This window comes from Glycine max, chromosome 14, assembly GCF_000004515.6.
Source record: "Glycine max cultivar Williams 82 chromosome 14, Glycine_max_v4.0, whole genome shotgun sequence".
Lineage (NCBI taxonomy): Eukaryota > Viridiplantae > Streptophyta > Magnoliopsida > Fabales > Fabaceae > Glycine > Glycine max.
In genome coordinates, this window is record NC_038250.2 from 13,313,551 (window position 1) to 13,335,096 (window position 21,546).

Below are 21,546 nucleotides of genomic sequence, written 5' to 3' on the forward strand. Positions count from 1 at the left end.
GAAGGAGTAAAGTTCATTTATTTTAGCCAACTTTTAGAATGAGATTTATTTTCATTTTTAATTATATTTTTGGGCTTATTTTTGGACTTGTAATGGGCTGTTACCTTTTTTATTATTATTTTTAAGTCTTTTAATTATTAGATTAGTTATTGGGTCTTGGGCCTAATTTAGGATTATTCAGTTTTTATGAAATTTCATATTAGACACAGTTAAGAGAGTGTCTCTCTTGGTTTTTGTGTGAAATCTTAAGTTCTTATCAAAGAATTTTATTCTTTGTGGCAAATCATCCTCAACTTACCAATCTCCTAAGATTGTGGTGCTGTTCTTTCCATCTCCCTTTCTAATTCCACTTTTTCCTTTTTATTTTCCAGTATTTCAGAGAGTCTCAAATAGGTTCCCTAGTTTTTTTATGCTAAAAATTGGATCCACAAATCAGGGTTCCATCAACCATGGTCCTCCCTCTACATCGACAAGGTCTTGCTTCTTGGGCCGTCAAAGATTCTACACTCATCATCACGATGACCTATTCATACTACCACAAGTACGAAGCATTGCATAGACAAAGGCAACATACATATCATACACACAAGACATACATAAACAATGTGAAATTCATCATCAAAGGAAAGCATATGAATTGAAGAAAAGTAAAAATAATTGTCATAGTTACAATGCCTATACGGCCAAAATCCAACAATGAAGAAAGGAAAAAGATAAACAGAAGGCAGCCTTGACGCAGGCATTATTGCCTTGCTCCACAGCACCCTACTCCTCATCAAAAGCCTCCTCCTTCGTAGCAATTTCCTCCTCGTCAAGTAGAACACCGTCCTTCACATCTTTGAAAGGATCGAAGAGACCCAAGTCAAGATCGTTGGTGAAGAACCCAGCCTGCCTGATGGCCTTTTCAAATCTTGGAAGATAATTGGCGATTCGACCTTATGGCCTCAACAAAGGTGATGGTGGCATTGATCACCTTAGGGCGCTCCACTCTCCAAACAGTGTGAGTAGTAACCCTCTATTTGGCAACCTCCACCGACAACGATGACTCCTTGTGCAAAGCCTCTTGGTGTCGATGTTCATTCTCCTCCAGAATTCCCAAAGTTCTCTGAATAAAGACTTTAGCACAATCTGTAGTGTTCTGCACCCCCACTAACGTAATAAGGTTTTTATCAAAGGTTGACACAAAGCCAGTTGGGGTCTTCTGCTTTGGCTAGTAACTTGCACCCCCGGTGAATCAGCATCACTAGAGGTGTACAAATGATCCAAGGAGACACGGGGGCGAGAAGAGGAAGAAGGCAATGCCGCTGCCAAAACAGTAGAGGGAAGGACCATTGGAGCCAAAGAGGAAGGAGGGGGCACCATAAAAGCACTAGGCAACACTCAACAAAGGTGCAACAACGGCACCATAAGAGTACCAGCCAAAGCAGCTGACGACTTTCTTTAGCAGCAACAAGAGTGGCCTCCTGAATAAGAAAAACAGGAGGAGGTGAAGGAGAAAGAGTAACAGCTACAGCAGTAGGAGCCTCGACAGCTAGTGGAGCCGGAAGCACATCTTGCACACTTGAAAGGCGACTCGCACTGAACGTCAACCTTGCAGCTTGTCTCCTGGCACGAAGGCTCATAAGGGCCTTTTGACTTTTAATGGCCAAACGACCCAATACCATCATCTTGCTTCCTCTTTGCCAAAACAGAGGAATGAGCGTTAGGGGTGACCTTAACAACAATAACAACAGGGCTAACCTCACCAGCAGGTTGACCCTCTTCTCAAACAACAGAAGCAGCAGCAGACAGTGGCACAGTTCCACTCGCAAGTCCAAACTGCTTCACGAGTAGCTTCCAGGTGAAGTCACCTATAATACCTGCAAAACAAGCAACAACAACAACACAAGAAAGTGTTAGTTTTAGCCGACACCGACCTCAGACACAAAAGAGGACAAGGTTAGGAAATTTACCGTTCAAGGAAACGAGGGGATTGCTCGCTGAGGGAAGAGATAGAATGACATGTGCATCTAGCAAGGCCAATAGCTGCTCCAAATTAGCTTTGTCAGCCCTCTCCATAAGGTTCAATAGATCCTCGTCAAACGACTTGAACTTAGTAGGGTCAGACTACCCGTAGAACGGGAAGTGGGGCTTCATGTCCCTGTTGAACATCAGTGGCAAACCATTAGCCACGACATCAGTAGCCAGAACCTTAAAGAAGTGGTCCTTAAAGCGGAGAAAGATGTTTGAGTCAAACTCAAACAACTTCTTGGACACGTTGTTCAAGGAGACCCAACCAATCTTGTCAGTCAACTTCATTTGAAAGAAAAACAAGAAGACCGACACACTAGGTCAGATGTTGAAGAAAGGGCATAAGATTTCAAAACTTTTCACCATTTCCCAAATGTTTGCGTGAAGCTGAGAAGAAGCTACATTCAAGTGCTCAAGCAGAGCACACTGGAAAAAGGTCAAGGGGAGAATGAGACCCAAGACCTCAAACAGACACCTATACATAAAGAAGAAGGGCGGAGTACCTAATGCCCTTAAGAAGGGAAAGTCATCACTCCTGCTAGCCTAAATGACTATCTTGCAGGAGTCCTCAGGGCTTGCCAGCATCACTTGGCATTGAAGAGCAACAACACTCGCCGCAGAGGTGAGAGATGACTTATATTTCAAAACGTCGTCCCTCACCCGCTCATAGCTAGCGACGGCAGGTGTGGACGATGGCAACCCAGTGCTATGGCTACGTCGCACGCGGGGAGATGCCCTGGCATCTCCACCACCACTCCTCTCCTCACACCCTAGAAGCATAAGGGGAAGGATCATAGTAATCGAGATAAGCTCCCCAGAAGCAACGGAAGGTCATGCCCTCCCGCGAGAGCGAGAGGTGCCCCCACCAGTGAGACGCGAAACTCTCATCCTCTCCAAAGAGGAGGACTCGCTGCTAGAGGCACCATGGTGAGTATCCTCCGATGAGGAACTACCAACAGAAATGACCTTTCAGTCCATCATGGGTTACTCAATTGAGCCCCTAGAATCATTGCCACTCATGTTGATGGCAGAGTCAGACAGGAACAAACACATTATGGAAGACGAAATACTTAGAAGAATCAAAGAAAGTGAAGGAAGAAGAAAAGGGATCGCAAGCAGAAGACAAGGAAGCATGAGATCAAAGTAAAGGTGACCTAAAATCAAATGTTCACTTCATTTAGTTGGTCATATTGCATGAGAAAGTTTTTTTTTTTTTTACAAAAAAATATATGTAACTTCTGGCTAACTTGAAATAATGAAATGTTTTTGGTGTTTTTGATATTCTTGAACTTATGGTTAAAAGCAAGAAACATGAGAGTGTGCCCATGAAGAACATGAAGACATTTTGGATAAAAAAATTCATTAAAACACATGTGTACGACACATGACTTAATAAGTCTGAAGTATAAGAAAAACTAATATAATTTGCTCAATATTTTAAACAGCAAATAATTGTATATTAATATTTTAAAAATATTTATAATAGTTTGATTGATATGGCTACAAAAATCTTGATTATCGCTCTCTTTAAAACTTTACATAAAATTAATATTACTTTTGATTATAGTTTTAAATGGTCAGAAAAAGCATGCTAAATTTTCAGGTTCATAGTCTTCGTTGCTCTTTGTTGGCTAATTATACTGTAAATCAATCTCAAATTGAAAGATGCGTAAATAGATAAAGTGAGCAGTACTATAAAAGAGAAAAGAAGAACAAAAACATAAAAGGGGCTAATAATTGTACATGTTGTTGCCAACCCCAGCACTTGAATGCAAAGTGACCTTTTAAATTTGTGCACAGTCGAAAAAGTATTGTTTTTCTTTCTGCTGTATCTATCAAGAGATTTGCGGCTTAATGGTGACACGTTGTCCTTTTATTCAAGTATGGTTGAATATGAGTGAGGATGATATTGGTTAAACATTTTTAAAATCAAAGTTTAAGAAAGAAAATTTATATCTCCTACTCTAAGAAAGTCAGGCAAAAAAAAAATCATATTCATAAGAAATTATATTTATTGAGAATAAATAAAATTTGTTTGATTGGTGATTCAAAATATTTAAATAAATTTTATAAGAATAAAAAAATCATGTAATATTTTTATCGATATTTTAATTATTTATTATATTAAATAAATAATATGATATTTTTACTATAGTAAAAAAATAAATTCAAGAAAGTAAGATTTCACCTCTTCTATGAAATTTTTTTATAGAAAATTACTTAAAAAATATTCTTAAAAAACATTCTTTCTAAAAATATTATTTTTTTAAGAAAAATGAACATCTAACATGGAAAACTGAGAATGTCTCCCCCGCCAAATGCTCCATATGTATAAACTGCACATCGGATAATTTGTGTGTGGACACAATTTTTTAAATTGAGTTTAAATGACTTTGAATTATATAAGAGTGAATTTGAATGGTTGAGATAGCATTAAAAATCCTTAAGAAAGTCAGTTTCACTTTTTCCTTCTCATCACCACCTTATGATGATCACAATTCCTTACAAGGTATGAACTTGGTATATTCCATTATGATAAAAATAGGTTAAAATATGTTTGAGTTTTTTTTGTTATATATTTTTTTTTTTTTTAATTTTTTATAAATGTTTTTGTTAGTCTGAGTTTCTGGTATTAAAAGTTTTATTTCAAGTTTTTATAATTAATCTTTTTTTACTAGTCAAAAACTTGTTTGATTATTCATTAAATAAGTTTTTTTAGTAACTTCTAGTTTTAAATTCTATTTAAAGTAGTATTTTTTAAGATGTTAGATTTTAACTTTTTATTTTTTTTCTTCCATTTGAATCATCTATATTTTTCCAATTACCTAGTTATCCTTTTAAATAAATTATGATTTTATTATGTTCTTATGGTTTTACACTCGTTAGCTTCTTCAACAACTAGTTTAACTAAACATTTATAATTTGGACTTAATTGCAAAATTCATCCCCTTATTTTGCCTATTTCACCAAATCAGTTTCCTTATTTTTAATTTACTATTTGAGTTCCCATATATTTCAAAATTCATTATCTTACCACTACACCTTCATCACCATTTGGATATTTGGTGCAAAATATAGTATTAATATAAGTTTTATGCAAAAATAGTTCAAAATTCAAACTTTATTCTTTTCTAATTTATTATATTTTTATAATCTTGTATATTATCTTTTAAAATATAATATATAAGATGGAATTCTATTTTTGCATAAATTAAAATATGTATACTTATATAAGTTTTATTTTTATTTTATATATTATATTTAAAAAGGGAAATGAAGAAATTTTGATAAATATATTAAGGATAAAAAAATATAAAAAGCTAGAAACGAGTGTTTTAAAAAATACTGCTTCAAGTAGTATTTAAAAAAAATGTCAAAAGTTTCTAAAAAACTACTAAAAAGACTGATTTACTGAACAATTAGACAAATTTTTCAACTAGTAAAAAAATTTATAGGTTGGATGAAATGTCTTACCAAACAATCAATATATATGTTAAGTCAAAAGACATTTGTTTCTTAAAACGAATTAGGAGCCTTAATTATTTTGATTATATGCAAATAAATACAAAGATTATAAGTTGTGTCTTATGAAGTATCAGACTATGCCTCATACATATGCGTCTATATTATCAAACGATAGAAGAGACATGCTATGATTTGATACATCATTAAAACGATGGCATTTAAGAATTCATTTATTGCTCTTTGTTTGGGATTCATTTTATTTTAGAAAATAGGAACCTCGTGCTTGGTATGACATACTGAGTTCTTTTATTTTAGAAAATGGTTTTGAGAGGCAAAGTAGATACAACTCTTTTTAGAAGAGAAGTTGGGAAGGATTTCATTATAGTTCAAATATATGTAGATAATATCATTTTTGAAGCTACTAGTGAATCTCCATGTAAGGACTTATCTGATCTAATGAAGAGTAAATTATAAATGAGCATGATAAGAGAACTTAAGTTCTTTTTGGGGATTTAAGTCAAGTAGGACGACAATATATATATATATATATATATATATATATATATATATATATATATATCCATCAAAAGAAATACACTAAAGAACTTCTGAAAAAGTTCAAGATGGAAGGTGCTAAACCAATGAAAACACCTATGCATGCTTCCAATCCCTTAAGCAAAGACGAATCAGGTAAACAAGTAGATCAAACAATCTACAGAGGTATGATGGACTCACTTTTGTATCTAATTGCTAGTAAACCTTATATTATGTATAGTATATGTCTATGTGTTGGATTTCAATCTGATCCTCCAGAGGTACATCTCAAAGCTATTAAGAGGATCTTACATTATCTACTAGGCACTACTAACCAAAGTTTGTTCTATAAGAAAAATTAAGATTTCAGGTTAGTAGGATACTATGATGTAGACTATGCAGGAGACAGAGTTGAACGAAAAAGCACAAGTGGTAGATGTCCTTATATTGGACCTTGTTTGATATCTTGGGCAAGTAAGAAGCAAAACTCCATTGCTTTATCTACAACAAAAGTTGAATATATGTCTGCTACAAGTTGTTGTTAACAACTACTATGGGTAAAGTATCAGTTAGAAGATTACTCTAGTTTTGAGAACAATATACCAGTATATTATGACAACAATAGTGCAATCAATCTTTCCAAATATCCCATACAACATTCAAAGGCTAAGCATATTGAGATAAGATATCATTTCATTGATGATTATGTGCAAAAAGGTATTTTTGATAGAAAGTTTGTAGACACAAATCACCAATGGGCTGATATCTTCACTAAGATTTTGTTTGAAGATGCTTCATTTGTATCAAGGAACATTTAAATATAATTGGTCTATCATATTAATGATGCATTTCTATAATTCTGAGACGAGCATATCATCTTATATATATCTTAATTAAATTATTTGAACTAATATTCACTCAAGCATACAGACGGAAGAGGAAATGTGTTCACAAAGATAAAAACCTTTTGTCTTCTCTTAAAAAATGTGCATCACCCTTTTCGTCATGATTGAAAATAGTTTTCAAAAAATTTAATGGGATTTGAACCGTTGTTGTTCATCTCTCTCTCTCTCTCTCTCTCTCTCTCTCTCTCTCTCTCTCTCTCTCTCTCTCTCTTTGTTTTCAAAAGATATAAAAGGCAAAGGTGAGCATTCAAGAGACCCTTTTGAAACTTTGAACTCTCAGAACTCTCTGTGTATTTCTGGTTGCCTTTGAGAAGTGAAAATTCACAAATCTCATCTTTCACTTCAAAAAATTTTGATCTTTGTGAACAATGGTACCCAAGAGGAACGAAACTGTTGTGATTCTAGGTATTACCATTGAAGAGAATGCCAAACACATTTTCCCAAAAAAGTCATTCATCCCTAAACAATGGGTGAACTTTCAAGGTCTAGAAGAAGAGGGTTTTCTAGTTCGAGAGCTTTTTGTTCGCGTTGGATAGACACCGTTCCTTGAAAAGTTTAGCTCTTGGAACTATGGTCCCTATGCTTTGTTTTTTGGAACTATGTGTCAAGACAGAGTCAATATCAAAGGAACTATTGAAGGAAATGAGGTGATCATCTCTCACGCAACCAACGTTGTTGCATCTGGATGTGTAGAAGAAGGTTTGGTGTTTGAGAAGGACTGGAAAAGGAGATAACCTAGTGAATTAGGGATATCGTGCTCTATGGTGGTCCACGCCCAGTCATAGACGATGGGACTACAATTATCAGGTTTCTGAGGACTGCAAACCTTACCTATGATGTGTTGCATTTAGTCTTTATTTAGGAAGCATTTGAGTTAGGATTATTTGCATTATTAGTTATTTAGCTCTTTGTTTCTGTTCAATTCATCGCATTTTATTCTTTTTGTTGAACTTGTTATGTTGTGGGTGTTTTAATGTGTACAAGAGCCATGTTGGCCTGACCTTTGGTGCTAAATGGATCTTCTCTGGTGCTTGCTGAACTTTTAGGATCAAACTTGGTTGCTAGGGATCTATTTGGAAGGAAAACGAACAATTTTTAGGTTGACGCATCTAGCACGGGGGTGCCTAGTCCTTTATTTCTTGATTAGGTTGTTGACGCATCTGCATGGGCGTGCCAACCATTCGCACAAGCATTCCATTTAGTTGTCGACTTTATTTTCTTGTTTTGTATGTTTTGTGTATTTGGGCCTAAACAAATTTTAGCACATGTCTTTAAATAGCTTAGGAAAACTCTCTGGAAGGATTCCGACTTTTAAATTTTTATTTGTTTGACATCATAAAAAATAGGGAGATTGTTAAGCCAAAAGAAATTTGTGTCTTAAGACGAATAAAAACCCTTAATTATTTTGATTAGATGCAAATAAATAGAAAGTTTAAAAGCCGCATCTTTGTGATATTAGACCATGCATCATACCATTGTGGTTGTATTATCTGACAATAGAAGAGACATGCTACGATCTAATACAACATTAAAATGATGGCATTTAAGAATTCATTTATTGTTTTGTGTGGATTTGATTTCCAGAGACATTCTCCTAGGATCTGTCGAATTCTATGAAGAATAAATGAAGTTCAGGATAAAAAAATTTCCAAACACTATCAAAAGATGCACATTGTCGATGATAGACCTGCTCTAACTTAAAGCAATTGGTTTTTTGCTAAAGTGATCAACATGAATCTCACAAGAGTGGTTTTCCAGCATGAAGGAGTACATGCATTTGATGCAATCATTAAATGCTCCAACGACCTAAATCTTCAAACACGAGCTCAAGTGAAAAAATTTATCCGTTTAGAGAGAACAAACACTTGTTGAAGAAGGCCTATACATACCAGAAGCTTTAAAGACTTGGATACAAACCTATGCGCTTTTAGTCAAATTCTTTTTGTATAAAGCTTTGTGTAAATTGTTGTATAGTTCAAAAAAACTCTCAACACCTTGAACAACTTGAGAGAAAAGACTAAGTGTTGAGATTGTATATCCATTTGTAAGATGATTTAGAGTTAGTCATTGAGCAAACAAACGAAAAATCTTTTGATTTTTATAGAGCCAGCAGTGGCTTGGTAGACAAAGAATACTAGTTGTAACAAGTGATGTGTAAAATATGTTAGGTTCGCACAAGGGCAAGTGTACCTTACACAATAGTAACAATTGACTCGGAAGTCTGAATATCAAACCCAAAGGACTAGTTGTATTCTCAATTAGTTAAGTTTATTAAACTAACAATAGAGATGATTAAAAAGAGAATTTAAATATTTTTGTGGTTTTGATTTTTATGAGAAAACAATTAAATGAATATAGAGAGAGGTTTTGAGTTTTGGTAATAGTGGCTAAGGGTTATGACTCACTAGTATCAATTTTCTCCCAATCCTAGTCCTAATGAAATTCCTTCCCTAGTTAATTACCGATTCCCAAAATCAATCAAAGCCTATGATCAAGGTTAGAAGATGTTTTTTGCCTTAAATAAATACCCCAATGGTCATGGATCTATCATTTTACGTCAAAGTATAAAATCAATTCTAAGGATAATTAATTAAAGATTAATTAAGTTATCGAAGATTACCTAAACAATTTGATAATGTAATTTGGTGCAAAACATTCTCTACCTAGATCTACAAATTACATGTTGATGATCACTTCTATGCAATCGATTGAATATTAGAATGGTCGATTCCAAATAAACAATAAAATAAGGAAGATAACTAATTAACATAAAATAATGAGAAATTCCATTAAGAATAAGGAGATGAGTACAATTGGACAGTTATATCATAACCCCCAGATCAGGGGGACTAGCCACTGATGATCATAGCAAAACTAGCAATCATATAAAAAGTAAACTTAGACATACCAATAGGAAAAAATGATGATCACAATTCGTCCTAGTGGTCTTGTCCTTGCTCTTAAACTCTCAAAAGCCCTTAAGATTCTCTCAAATTCGTAAAAGATAAAAATAAAACTCAAGATCAATGTTTACAAAGACATAGAGCTCTATATATAGCTTCCTAAAGATAACTATACAAAAAGACACACTACGGTCGTGGTGAATCCACCACAGTCATGGTCAAAAAGGGCGTTGAAGCCTTGGGCCATTATGGCTTGATAGCAACCCTCTTGGTTGACCACGATCCTCATGAATTGACCACGATCGTGGTGAGATCACCATGACCATTATCGAATCCTTGACGCTATTTTGGGAGGGTTGTCATCATTGATTATGATCGTGTTGATGACCATGGCCGAGGTGAATGTACCATGACTGTGATCAAGTGCATAGTCTTTAAATCTTCATAAATTTGTGCAATTTCCAACTTTCACTTAATTGAGAAGATGTACTTCTGCAATACAAAACTAGTGTCCAAAACTCCACGCAATTTCCAATTCTTTCACTTCACTACTTCAGGTAGTGCAAGATATGCTTTAGGATGTGTAGACTGCTGCCATTGGGCGACTAGAGCACTCTGGAGTCTGGACATGTCCCTGCTGCTGGAGCCAGTGTCACGATAAAACAATACATTGGTATGGCTTCAAAAAGCTCTCGCACATCTACGTCCATGACTCCCAAAGACCTGGAGCAGCTAACACAAAAAATTAGGGACCAGTTGGAGGAGTTCAATCACTAAAAAAGTGATTTGACATCTAATGTTGTCCTTTAGCCAGATGTAGTCCCAGATGTAGTTGTAGAAGCAATCACAGGGACTCACACTGCCTCATGAGCCTGAGGTTGGTCCTTCTACTGCCTGTGTCAACACAAAGAGAAGTTGGGTTGATCCCTCGGGGCAGGATCCAAACACGAGTGAATAAGATAAATGTGGGTTGTATGTTGATGACAATCCTCCCTGCCTAGTTGTCCTTGAAAGAGTTTATGAGGGGTCGACAACCATCCACAACGTCTTTTTGGGCAATGATCAAGTGAAGGTCGGTGTTGAGGAAGTTCAAGATGTTGATGTTCGCGTCCCTGTACCCATTCAAGAGGTTCAGTTAGTGGGACAAGCCCTTAACACCTTCCTTGGTTGGCTGACATATCTTGTACAACCTTTTTCAGAACGTGTATTTCCTTTTGTTGTGTTTGTTATTATTAAAAAAGATTTGTTACAAATAAAGTGTTGACTATCATTTACTTATGTTTATTAACTATGTAGGATAAACAGTGAGCTGAGGGATCAGTGAAACCTATAGATTGGCCAGAACTTGATGACGATCCCTTATACTAGTTGACATTGACGATCCTACAACATTTCCTCAAGCCTTTGGTGGAGTGGTGGGATGCAACTGTGTTTGGGTTATAATGATAATTTCCCCTTGTACATAAAGCATGAAGATCTTTTTGAAATAGCACACAATAGTCAATGTCTCAACATCTTTGTTATACAAATATGGATTCTATAAGTCACTTTACATTAATGTCCATTACCTAACTGATTGTTTTAAATTGATGCATAAGTTACTTTATTTCAACAACAATAGGCATTTGACAGATACAAGTATACGAGTGGGGAATGTCTCTATGTATGGATTCCTCGAGCCATAGTCCATACAGAGATCTGGGCAATTGCAATTTGAATAAGAGGATTATATTAAGAAATGGATGTAGAATTCATAGAGAGATGTCTACCTAGGAGCCTACTCGAGTGGGTAAGTACAATTGAACAAATCAATTTAAATAATGTATGCACTATAATAACTTAATGTTCCCCAATGCAGTGCACATTGGCAACTAGTTGTTATATGTCCTAAGGACAATGACAATGTTATCGTCTAGTTCTTTTCATTGCACAATAAGTCCAACAACTATTTGAAAGAAATTATTAACATGTAGTTATATTTTGTAAGACATTTAATTTTTCATTAGTATTTAAAATTAATATTTTAAAATTATACAATATGCATGCATATTTGGGCTCAAATAAATTATCATCTATAATAAATTTATTGAATCATATAATAATTATCTTAAAAGTTATACTAATAATACTTTATGACTAGATAATATTGTAAAATTATTTTAAACCGTCATTGTAATATATTAATTGATATAAGATTATTAAACTCAATAAGTTTTATATCCTATATTTTTTTATTAATTAATTAATATAGCCATGAAAATATGATATTAATTCGTATAAATTAAAAGAATATATAAAATATTTAAACATAACCAACCAAATGTATGATATTTAAGAATATTTTTATGTTTATTTAAACATTTTATACATTTTTTCTTTTGTTGTTTATGTAAATCAAGATTACGTTATATTTTGTTATACTTTTATTAATTATAAAATAAAATATGTGATAGGAATTCAATTTTAGAAATTAAATAAATATAAAAAATAAACATAAATCATTAAAATTATGAAAATAATAAAATCACATATAACCTAAAATATAATCATTAAAAATGTAATTTTTTAAGGTTTTTGATTAAGAATCCCACTGATTTTTTGAGAAAGTGGAAAATTAGAACGGTACCACTAGGCCCGGGGGAATAGTAGGTACGTCATACGTGATAGGTTGACTTGAGGTGAGCACCAAAAATGGGTCCCCACGCCACCTTTTACTCGTTATTAATTATTAATGGACAAAATTTGTCTTAATTTTTTTTTATTTATAAAAATATAATAGTTTACGCACTGCTGGCGCCTTTATGATTTAATTATTAATGAACAAAATTTGCAGTGTTTAATAAGTGCTTTTTGTGCTAATTTTTATTTGAAATTTTAAAAAATTCAAAATAAAAGATTAAAAGTTTCCGTAAAGGTCAATATATGTTATCAAGATAAAATTTTGATAAAAAAATAAATATTTAAAAAATTTGTATCTAAATTTGTTTTAAATTATATTTACATATTCCTTTTTCTTTCATCTTATTTTCAGTTTATTTTTTATCTTATCTTTATTTTATTGTTCATCATATTACTTATCATATTTTTTTTTTCTTCGTCTCTCTTTGCTCCACTTAAATCAACCCAAATCAAAATAGAGCTTCATAATTTTTCATTACCAATCACCAAGTTATTCTTTGAATTCTAATAAAAATCTATTTTTATACTATTATGTAATTGTAATTTTGGTTCTTTTATTTTAAAATAGAGATATTTAGTCATTCTATTTTTAAAAAAATTCTACAATTTTAATCATCTTATTTTAAAATAGAGACATTTAGTCATCTAGTTTTATAAAGTTCTTAATTTTATTCCTTCTATCAAATTCAAAAGGCATTGATCAATAAAAAATTAACTTGATATGACTCAAATTTAATTATGTGACATGAGATAATTTGTTTAATCTATATGTTATAATTAATGTTAATATCTTAATGGTCAACGTTATTCATTTAAAGGAATGACTAAAATTACAAATTTTACAAAATAGAGGATTAAATGTTTCTATTTTAAAATAAGAAACTAAAATTATAGATTTTAAGAAATAAGAGGATTAAATATCTTTATTTTAAAATAGAGGAATTGAAATTGCAGATATTAAAAAATATAGAAATCAAAATTACATTTAAACCTATATATTTTTTAAAAAAATTTGAATAACTTCATTAAAAAATAGTTATGATGTATATTCCTTTTGGTTTTAATTTCTATAAATAATTGTTACCAATTTTTGTTTCTCTTGATTTTTTTGTATTTAGTCGCTTAAATTAGAGTCTATATTTTTAGTCTTCAAGTAACAATTTGTATTTTTTTAGTCCTCAAATTTAAAAATTTCCCCTTTTATTTTTTTTTCAAATAAAAATTTATATTTTCTAGTTTCTCAATTTTTATAAGGTGATTATTTTTTTTCAAAATTAAGAAGATAAAATATAAATTTTTATTCGAAGACTAAAAAAAACTTACCCTCTAATTTGAGGAACTCAAAACATAATTAAACTTAAAAAATAAATTATATTATTAACAAATTTAATACTTGTAAATTTTATCATGTTATTTTTTATCTTTAACATAGTTGCACTTTTTACTAGGGATGAGTATATGGACTTGAGCCCATGGACCGGCCTATGAAACCTGTGATCCGCATAAATTATAGACTTATTAAATTTTAGTTCTTCTAATTGTAAATGATTTTTGCCCTGATTTGTGAAACTCGCAGATTTTATCTGCTTAATCCATGAAGTTTGCGGATTAACTGTGTAACAAAAAAAAAAAAAAACTTTTGACTTTTGTCATTTTACACTTTTCATGTGTTAAAACTTTAGTGTTTTGTTATTAAGTATATATTATTCTTGGAAATGTTTGATATTTTTATTTAGAGTTAAATGCTTACATTTATACTTTTTTTTTATTAGTTAGTCTTGTGAATGTTTGTGTTTAATATTTAATTGAATGTTTATAATATTTATTTTTGTAATGTATTCTTATTCTCTACCTTATTTTGAGTTTACAATCTGGTGAATTCACTTTTTGACAATTTTTATATCACACTTTTTTTTTGGACAAAATTTACTTCTAACTTTTTACTTTTAACTTTTAAGTTTATTAATGAAATGAATGACGAAAGATAAAATATACAAATTTCTTAAGAAAATTAAAGTTAAATTACATTAAATTAATTTATTAAGGTTAAAATTCACTAAAATTGAAAAAATTAAGAATAAAATATACAATTAAATCTTCAATTTTTGAAAAAATAAGGGGTACATTGATTGAGCCGAAGGCAGAGAAGTCAAAAGTGAGTATGGTCTCCACAAACTCCATTGGAACAATCCCACAAGCCTAATTCCGCCGCGTGCTTCCGCTGGTCCCCAATGTGGTCCAAACCCACCACGTAATGCCACGTGTCACTATTTCTTTGTCCCGTGAATGGCAGAAAAGGGTAGTGACGTATTTCATGGTCCCCCTCCAGTGCAGTTTTACATGAACTTTAAAGAATTACTATTATTATTTTAATAATAATAATAATAATAATAATAATAATAATAATAATAATAATAATAATAATAATAATAATAATAATAATAATAATAATAATAATAACATGATGGGGGTCATTACATATAAATTAATATTTTTTATGTAGTCAACGAATGTTTTTAAAATTTAACAATACAGAAAGCAAATATTATAAAACTAAATAATGATAAAATTAAGTATTTAAAATAGAATAAAATATTTTTTATCAAATAAAAATAAATTAAAGAAATATGATTTATAAAATTATAGAGAAAATTATAATAACAAATATTTGAACCAAAATTCTTTATATTTCGTTTTGAGGGAATTTTATAAATATTTTTTTTATAGGAGGTAATCTTACTTAAAATACATTCAAACAGTGTCTCCCTCAAATTCCCAATTTAATATTGAGCATACAATCATTTTAAAATTTATCTTTCCTCAAAAGAATAAGTCCGTTCTCGTTTTAAGAAAAAATGAATTAAGTATTTTCAATTTGATATGGCGTGTAAGATTCAAAATTTAAAAATATCAAGTCAAATTTAATTTAAAATTGAAAAATTAAAGCAATTATATTTGAGAAAATAAATATAAAAATGTGTTTAATATAAAAATGTGTTTAATATAAAAAAAGTCAGAAGATTTAATTAAAAAAAACCTTTACAAGTCATCTATTTCAAAATCAAATACCCAACATTATAATATATAAATAAATTATTAAATATTCAAACATGCCTCTTTGAGAATGTTTAGGATAAAGTAAATGAAAACTTATCTATCCTTTCATATAGTACGCAAATAATTTCGAATATAATTAAGTACCTTTAATATATTGAATAAGATTTTTTTTTTGTAAGAAGCAAATATAAGTATAAAAATTTACAATAATTTATCTATCATCTACAATCAATTAAGTTATACCCTCTTAATTAAATTTGTAATTATGTATCTAAAAAAATATTAAGAAGAACACAAACTATTTTAATTATCTCTACACTTTAACTGTTAATCTTCGAATATTAATTAGGAAATACATTATACACTAAAAATAATTCTCTATCCTTTATATTCAAGGAAGAGTAAGGATGTAAATGAATTAAATAATCTTTTGATCTCCATAGAATAAAGTTTTTTTTAGTCTTTTAATTTTTTTAAAATAATTTATTTCTGTCTTATAAAATTAATTACACACTTGAACAACAATACTTTGTTTTAATTGAATGAGAGTACTTTTAGAAACTTTGCTTTCTCGTTAAGGGATGAATTTGCTCTACATTAAATATTGAGTAAATTATCCCCCACTATCTTAAGAGATGCAAATATTACATTGTAATCTGTATTTAAAAATTGGACCAGTCGTTGATTTGATTAAGGTACTATGGTGGGTTATCATATCAGTTGAAAGTATCTCAGTAATTGAATAACATGAAACAATATAAGTAATAAAAATATAATTATAAGTTTACTAATTATCCTTAACTCATTCGATGCTTTAACATTATTTTCTTCCTATGCATCAATGTTGTTTCTCTTCGTAATAAGTTGCAAGTAAAGTAAATGTTTTTGAAGTGACAAAATGTCTAACTAAATTTGTTTTTTATAATATATAAAAGGCTAAAAATGGTGCTCAATGAAGAAATAACTCATGAACAAAAATATACTATAAAAATCAAATAATTTAGTAACATAAGTTTTTATAAATAAATGCACAAATCAACCAATGGGATTTTTGTAAAATATTTATTCTTTAACAGAAATTATTATTTTTATAGAAAATATAAGAAAACTATGATGTATTTTGATTTTTAAGAATTTTTTTGATAAAATAAGGAAAGAGAAAAGTGTAATATTTAATTCCCTTTTAATAATAAGAAATGTGAAAGATATTCCAGTCATAAAATTATTTCTAACAATTTTTTTAAATGAAATTGTAATATATTGCATTTATATATCAATGGAGATGAATATATCTTAGCAGATGTACCTGAAAAAATGAGGAATATATCTTAACAGAGGAGAGTAGTATATTTAAATTTTTTAAGACACAAAAGTGTATATTTAAATATCATAGCATAAAAGTGTATATCTTAACTGAGGTGAGTAGTATTATCATATCATATACTCAAATTTGTTAAGACATAAAGTGTATATTTAAATATAAGAGAGGAGAATAGTATGATGCCCCCCATCTTTCAAGAAAGGATAATGTAATTAATTTACTCTTAAATATAATATTTTGATATTTAATTTATATTTTCTATTTGTCTCAAATATTGTTACCTAAATATAATTAATATTTATTTACCAAAAAATAAATGAAGTTAATCCTAATTTAAATTTAAATTAAATTTTACATCTTAATACACCAAAACAAATTGAAAAAAAAAACTATTTTCTTTCAAGATAATAGGTTTTGAGATTATTAGAATCTTAGTCATCGTGGTTAACATTTGATTGTTACAATTTAATTTTTCATACCATATAAAATTAATAGACCTGTTTTAATCATTAAGATTTGAAGCAAAAATGTCAAAAAACATCAAGTTGATTTCAGGCTTTAGGCTATGTTTGAAAAGGTCTTGGAGTATATAACTTTGAAACTTCTTTAACTAGCTTATAAATTATTTTGATCAAAATTAAACTCAAATTTGTTTTAGTAACTTATTTTTCCTAAATATAAAATGGATGAAAGAACCAAACTTTAATCTAGATGTAAAACATGTTGTCTAATAGGTACTATTATTTGACATAGGTGAGACAGGTTTTGAGCTGGTACTTATCCTCCCGTCCCCTAATTTATTTTCATTTTGGACGAATGTATATTAATAATCTACAATTGAATAATGTATATTGATGATTTTCAAGATTCCTTTTGAGTTTTGAATGGACGCATGCTGCATGCAGTTAAGGAGGGAAATAACGGAGCCTTTGGAGACGGAAATGATGAAATGGAAGATATTATTTTTTAACAAGATGAGTATAGGAGAATGGGGAGTGTGTTTGTTGGAGAATAAAATGGATCTGCAATGCTCCTTGGGTAAGAAGAAGGGATAATTTTTACATGGATAAATTGCTGTTCAAACAGTGAATTAAGATTAATAAAATTGATGATGGAACATTTCATTATTGTTTCACACTAACAAATGGTCAGTGAAATCCTCTAAAAACTAAAAACAATGGTGATTGAAACAGATTAAATGCTATGATATGATGAAAATGAGATTCACTTACAACAAGGATTTTTGTGAAACTTGCACAACTTTTCTCGATATTGACCAAGTCAACATACTATCAATTTATATTATAAATGTATCTCCGACCACATGGTCGAGCCCAATGGACCAATCTTTAGATAGGGATGGATTCAAGAGTGTATTAAAAAGTGAACTTTTTTTACATAATTATTTAAATATTTTATTTCTAATAAATAATTATTTAATATGGCAAATAATACATTAAAAAATACTAATTATTAATTTTATGGATAAAATTAGAGATAAAATCTATTACTATAAAAAGTTTAAGCAAATATCAACTCGAAATTTTATTTTATTAATATTTTTAATATTATTATTTTTTCTTTTATCATATTTATACAAAGGATCCTAAGGAAAGATCCTAAGTTACCCCCTTTATCCGTCTTTGTCATTAGGCCGAGTCCAATACCCTCCTAATGGGTCTAATGTCAATCAATTTAATCGAACTTAAACATATGAAACATCTAGTCATATCTTAACTTATATCTACCTCATATCTTAGGTTATATTTTGATCATATTATACATGTATATCTCCTAATTATACCAAATTATATTTTATCTTTATAATTATACGAGATAAGATATAGTCCTTATCATAATTAAAAAATTCATATAACTCATGTCTCTTCCAAGAATAAGAACAAAATACACTTTTTTTCATGATAGAAAACCTCTGATCCTAATGAAAAAAATCCTATTCCGAAATAATACCTACTTTCCATTTTAGATTTAATAGGATGAATATTGTATATAACATTCATGATATTGAATCTTAAGCCGTCTAACTTAGACAATTTGAAAAACAATTGGTTTCCAATCGGTCAATTAATCCTTATTTCAAAATATCATAAATTTTATTCATTCTTAGTCTAAACTTGATCATGGAAGATGTCATGTCACCGTCATATGCTCGGATAACAATGCGCAATGCTCTATGAAATTTTAGTGAAGTTAAATATAATTAATGAATGGACACTAACTAAATATTGACCAAGTGAAGAAAATATTTTCAAAACAATTAGCATTGTGTTAGAGTTTACACATGCCTATCTTACTACTGTCTACTTACCCACTATAACTAGTAGATTGTTTTATTGTTACGTAGGTTTGCTTATACATTTTCTAAGTATGTAACATTAATATATCATCTTACCCTCAGTTTAAAGCTTTTGGTGCTACGAGGAAGCATTTTGAGTAATATATTTTTATATTTATAAAATTTAAAAATATGATAAATATATTATAAGTAAGACAACTAAGAGAAAATGTGTACACATACGACGTCTTCCATTTCAGCCATGATAGGAAGAGAATTCACGAGATTGTAAACTCATGATCTTAGGAGACTATAATATGTCAAACTTTCAAACTTAATTTGGTTATTCCAAAATTTTATTATTTAATTTTACATATTTGTCATGCACTACAGGTGGATTTTGAAGTGAGACTTGTTAGCAATTTTGGGTTTATATATATATATATATATATATATATATATATATATATATATATCACATAATTAAATTAGTTAAGACTATTATTTTATTAGTCAAAATATTAAAGTGGTCTAATCAATATAAAATTATGGCTAATGACATATATGTCATGAAAGGTTAATTATATAGATACTATTAGTGATATTATAATTTGATGAGAGACCAAATTATAATGATCAAATTTAGGACAACTAATGAGAGTTACTGTAATGATTGGTATGATTGTTCTCTTTTGATAGCATTAGAGAATAGCAAACGTACAATAAATAGAGATTACAGAAAATCTAGATCCTACTATAATCAAGGAATGAATAAATGAAGGGTATAAAGACTAAATCAATTATTCAATCAAATATTTTCTTTCCTATCATCCCCCCTCAAGCAAAGTGTGGGATTTGGGCCAATGCAAAGCTTGGAATGAAAAAGCTGAAAAAGTGGTCGAGACAGGCTTTTGGTGAAGATGTCGGCGAGTTGAAGATGGGAAGGAACGAACTGAGTAATGAGCTTTTTGGAGAGAACTAACTCGCAAACAAAGTGGTAGTCAATATCAATATGCTTGGCACGCTTGTGAGCAACTGGATTCTGGGAAAGAAATATAGCACTTTTGTTATCACAAAGAAGAGTAGGGGGAGCAGAGTAAACATGTAGATCGCGCAGCAAATGAGTGAACCACATTAGCTCAGTTGCTACATTTGCCATAGCCCGATATTTAGATTCACAATTGGAACGAGCAATAGTAGGCTGCTTTTTAGCACTCCGGGACACAAGATTACCTCCCAAGAATATCGAGTAGTCATAGGTGGAGCGACGAGTCTCAACACAACGAGCCTAATTGGCATCATAGTAACCAAGAACAAGAAGAGAGGATCCCAGAGCGAAGGATAGGTCGAAGGACAAGGTGCCCTTGACATAGCGCAATATTCACTCGGCAGCTTGGAAATGATCAGTGGTGGGAGCCTGTAGGAATTGGCTGACAGAGTTAACAACATATGAGAGATCCGGACGAGTGATTGTGAGGTACTGTAATGCTCCCACAAGAGAACAATAAAGGGTTGGATCAGGAAATGGGTCTCCAGTGCTTGTCAATTGAATACCAGAAGCAAGAGGCATGGCAATGGGCTTGGCATCCAACACTTTTGCCCTGTCCAGAATGTCATGGGCGTATTTTGATTGGCTTAGAAAAATATCGTTAGCACCATAATGTACCTCAAGACCAAGAAAATAACTTAGACGGCCTAGATCCTTGATGGCAAACTCGGCTCGAATTTTAGCAAGGATGGTTTGGATGGCAAAATGATTACTGCCGGTCAAAATAATGTCATCGACGTAGACAAGAAGGTAGAGAGTTGCGGTGTTATGATGATAGATGGAGAGAGATGGATCTGCCTTGCTGCCAATAAAACCAAGATGAAGTAAGAAGGAGTTGAACCTCTGAAACCATGCTAGAGGGGCCTATTTCAAGCCATAAAGATGCCTTCACCAAAGGACTAAATGTATGATCATAATCAAGATCGGGAGTCTGAGTAAATCCCTGTGCAACCAATCGTGCTTTGAAGCGATCAATAGAGCCATCAAAAAGATACTTAGTGCAATACTCATTTGAAGCCAACAATGTTAGTGTTAGGTGGTTGAGGAACAAGTTCCCAAGTCTTGTTGGAGTGTAAGGCTGTGAGTTCGTCATTCATGGCAGCAAGCCAGCTAGGATGCTTGGCAGCAGATTTAAAACCTTTAGGCTTAGAAGTGGTGAATAATGCATGTAAAAGAGAAGATGGTCGATAAGTAGTTATATATGCAAAGTGGCGAGGTTTTGTAGATACCAGCTTTAGCACGAGTCACCATAGGGTGACCTGCTGGAACAGTATGAACCACATCAGATTAAGGCTCAGCTGGAGGCACAAGAACAACAGGGGAAGTGT

General features: G+C 31.2%; 1 protein-coding gene across 1 annotated transcript; it reads right to left on the reverse strand.

Moving 5' to 3' along the window:
• Positions 1-20,551: 20,551 nt before the first annotated feature.
• On the reverse strand, positions 20,552-21,311 carry LOC102662075 (uncharacterized mitochondrial protein AtMg00810-like). The gene is made up of 2 exons (XM_006596614.1): positions 21,171-21,311; positions 20,552-21,082 (listed from the first exon to the last, which is right to left on the reverse strand). The coding sequence occupies exons 1-2, from the start codon at positions 21,309-21,311 to the stop codon at positions 20,552-20,554; spliced, it is 672 nt and encodes a 223-aa protein (XP_006596677.1).
• Positions 21,312-21,546: the final 235 nt, after the last annotated feature.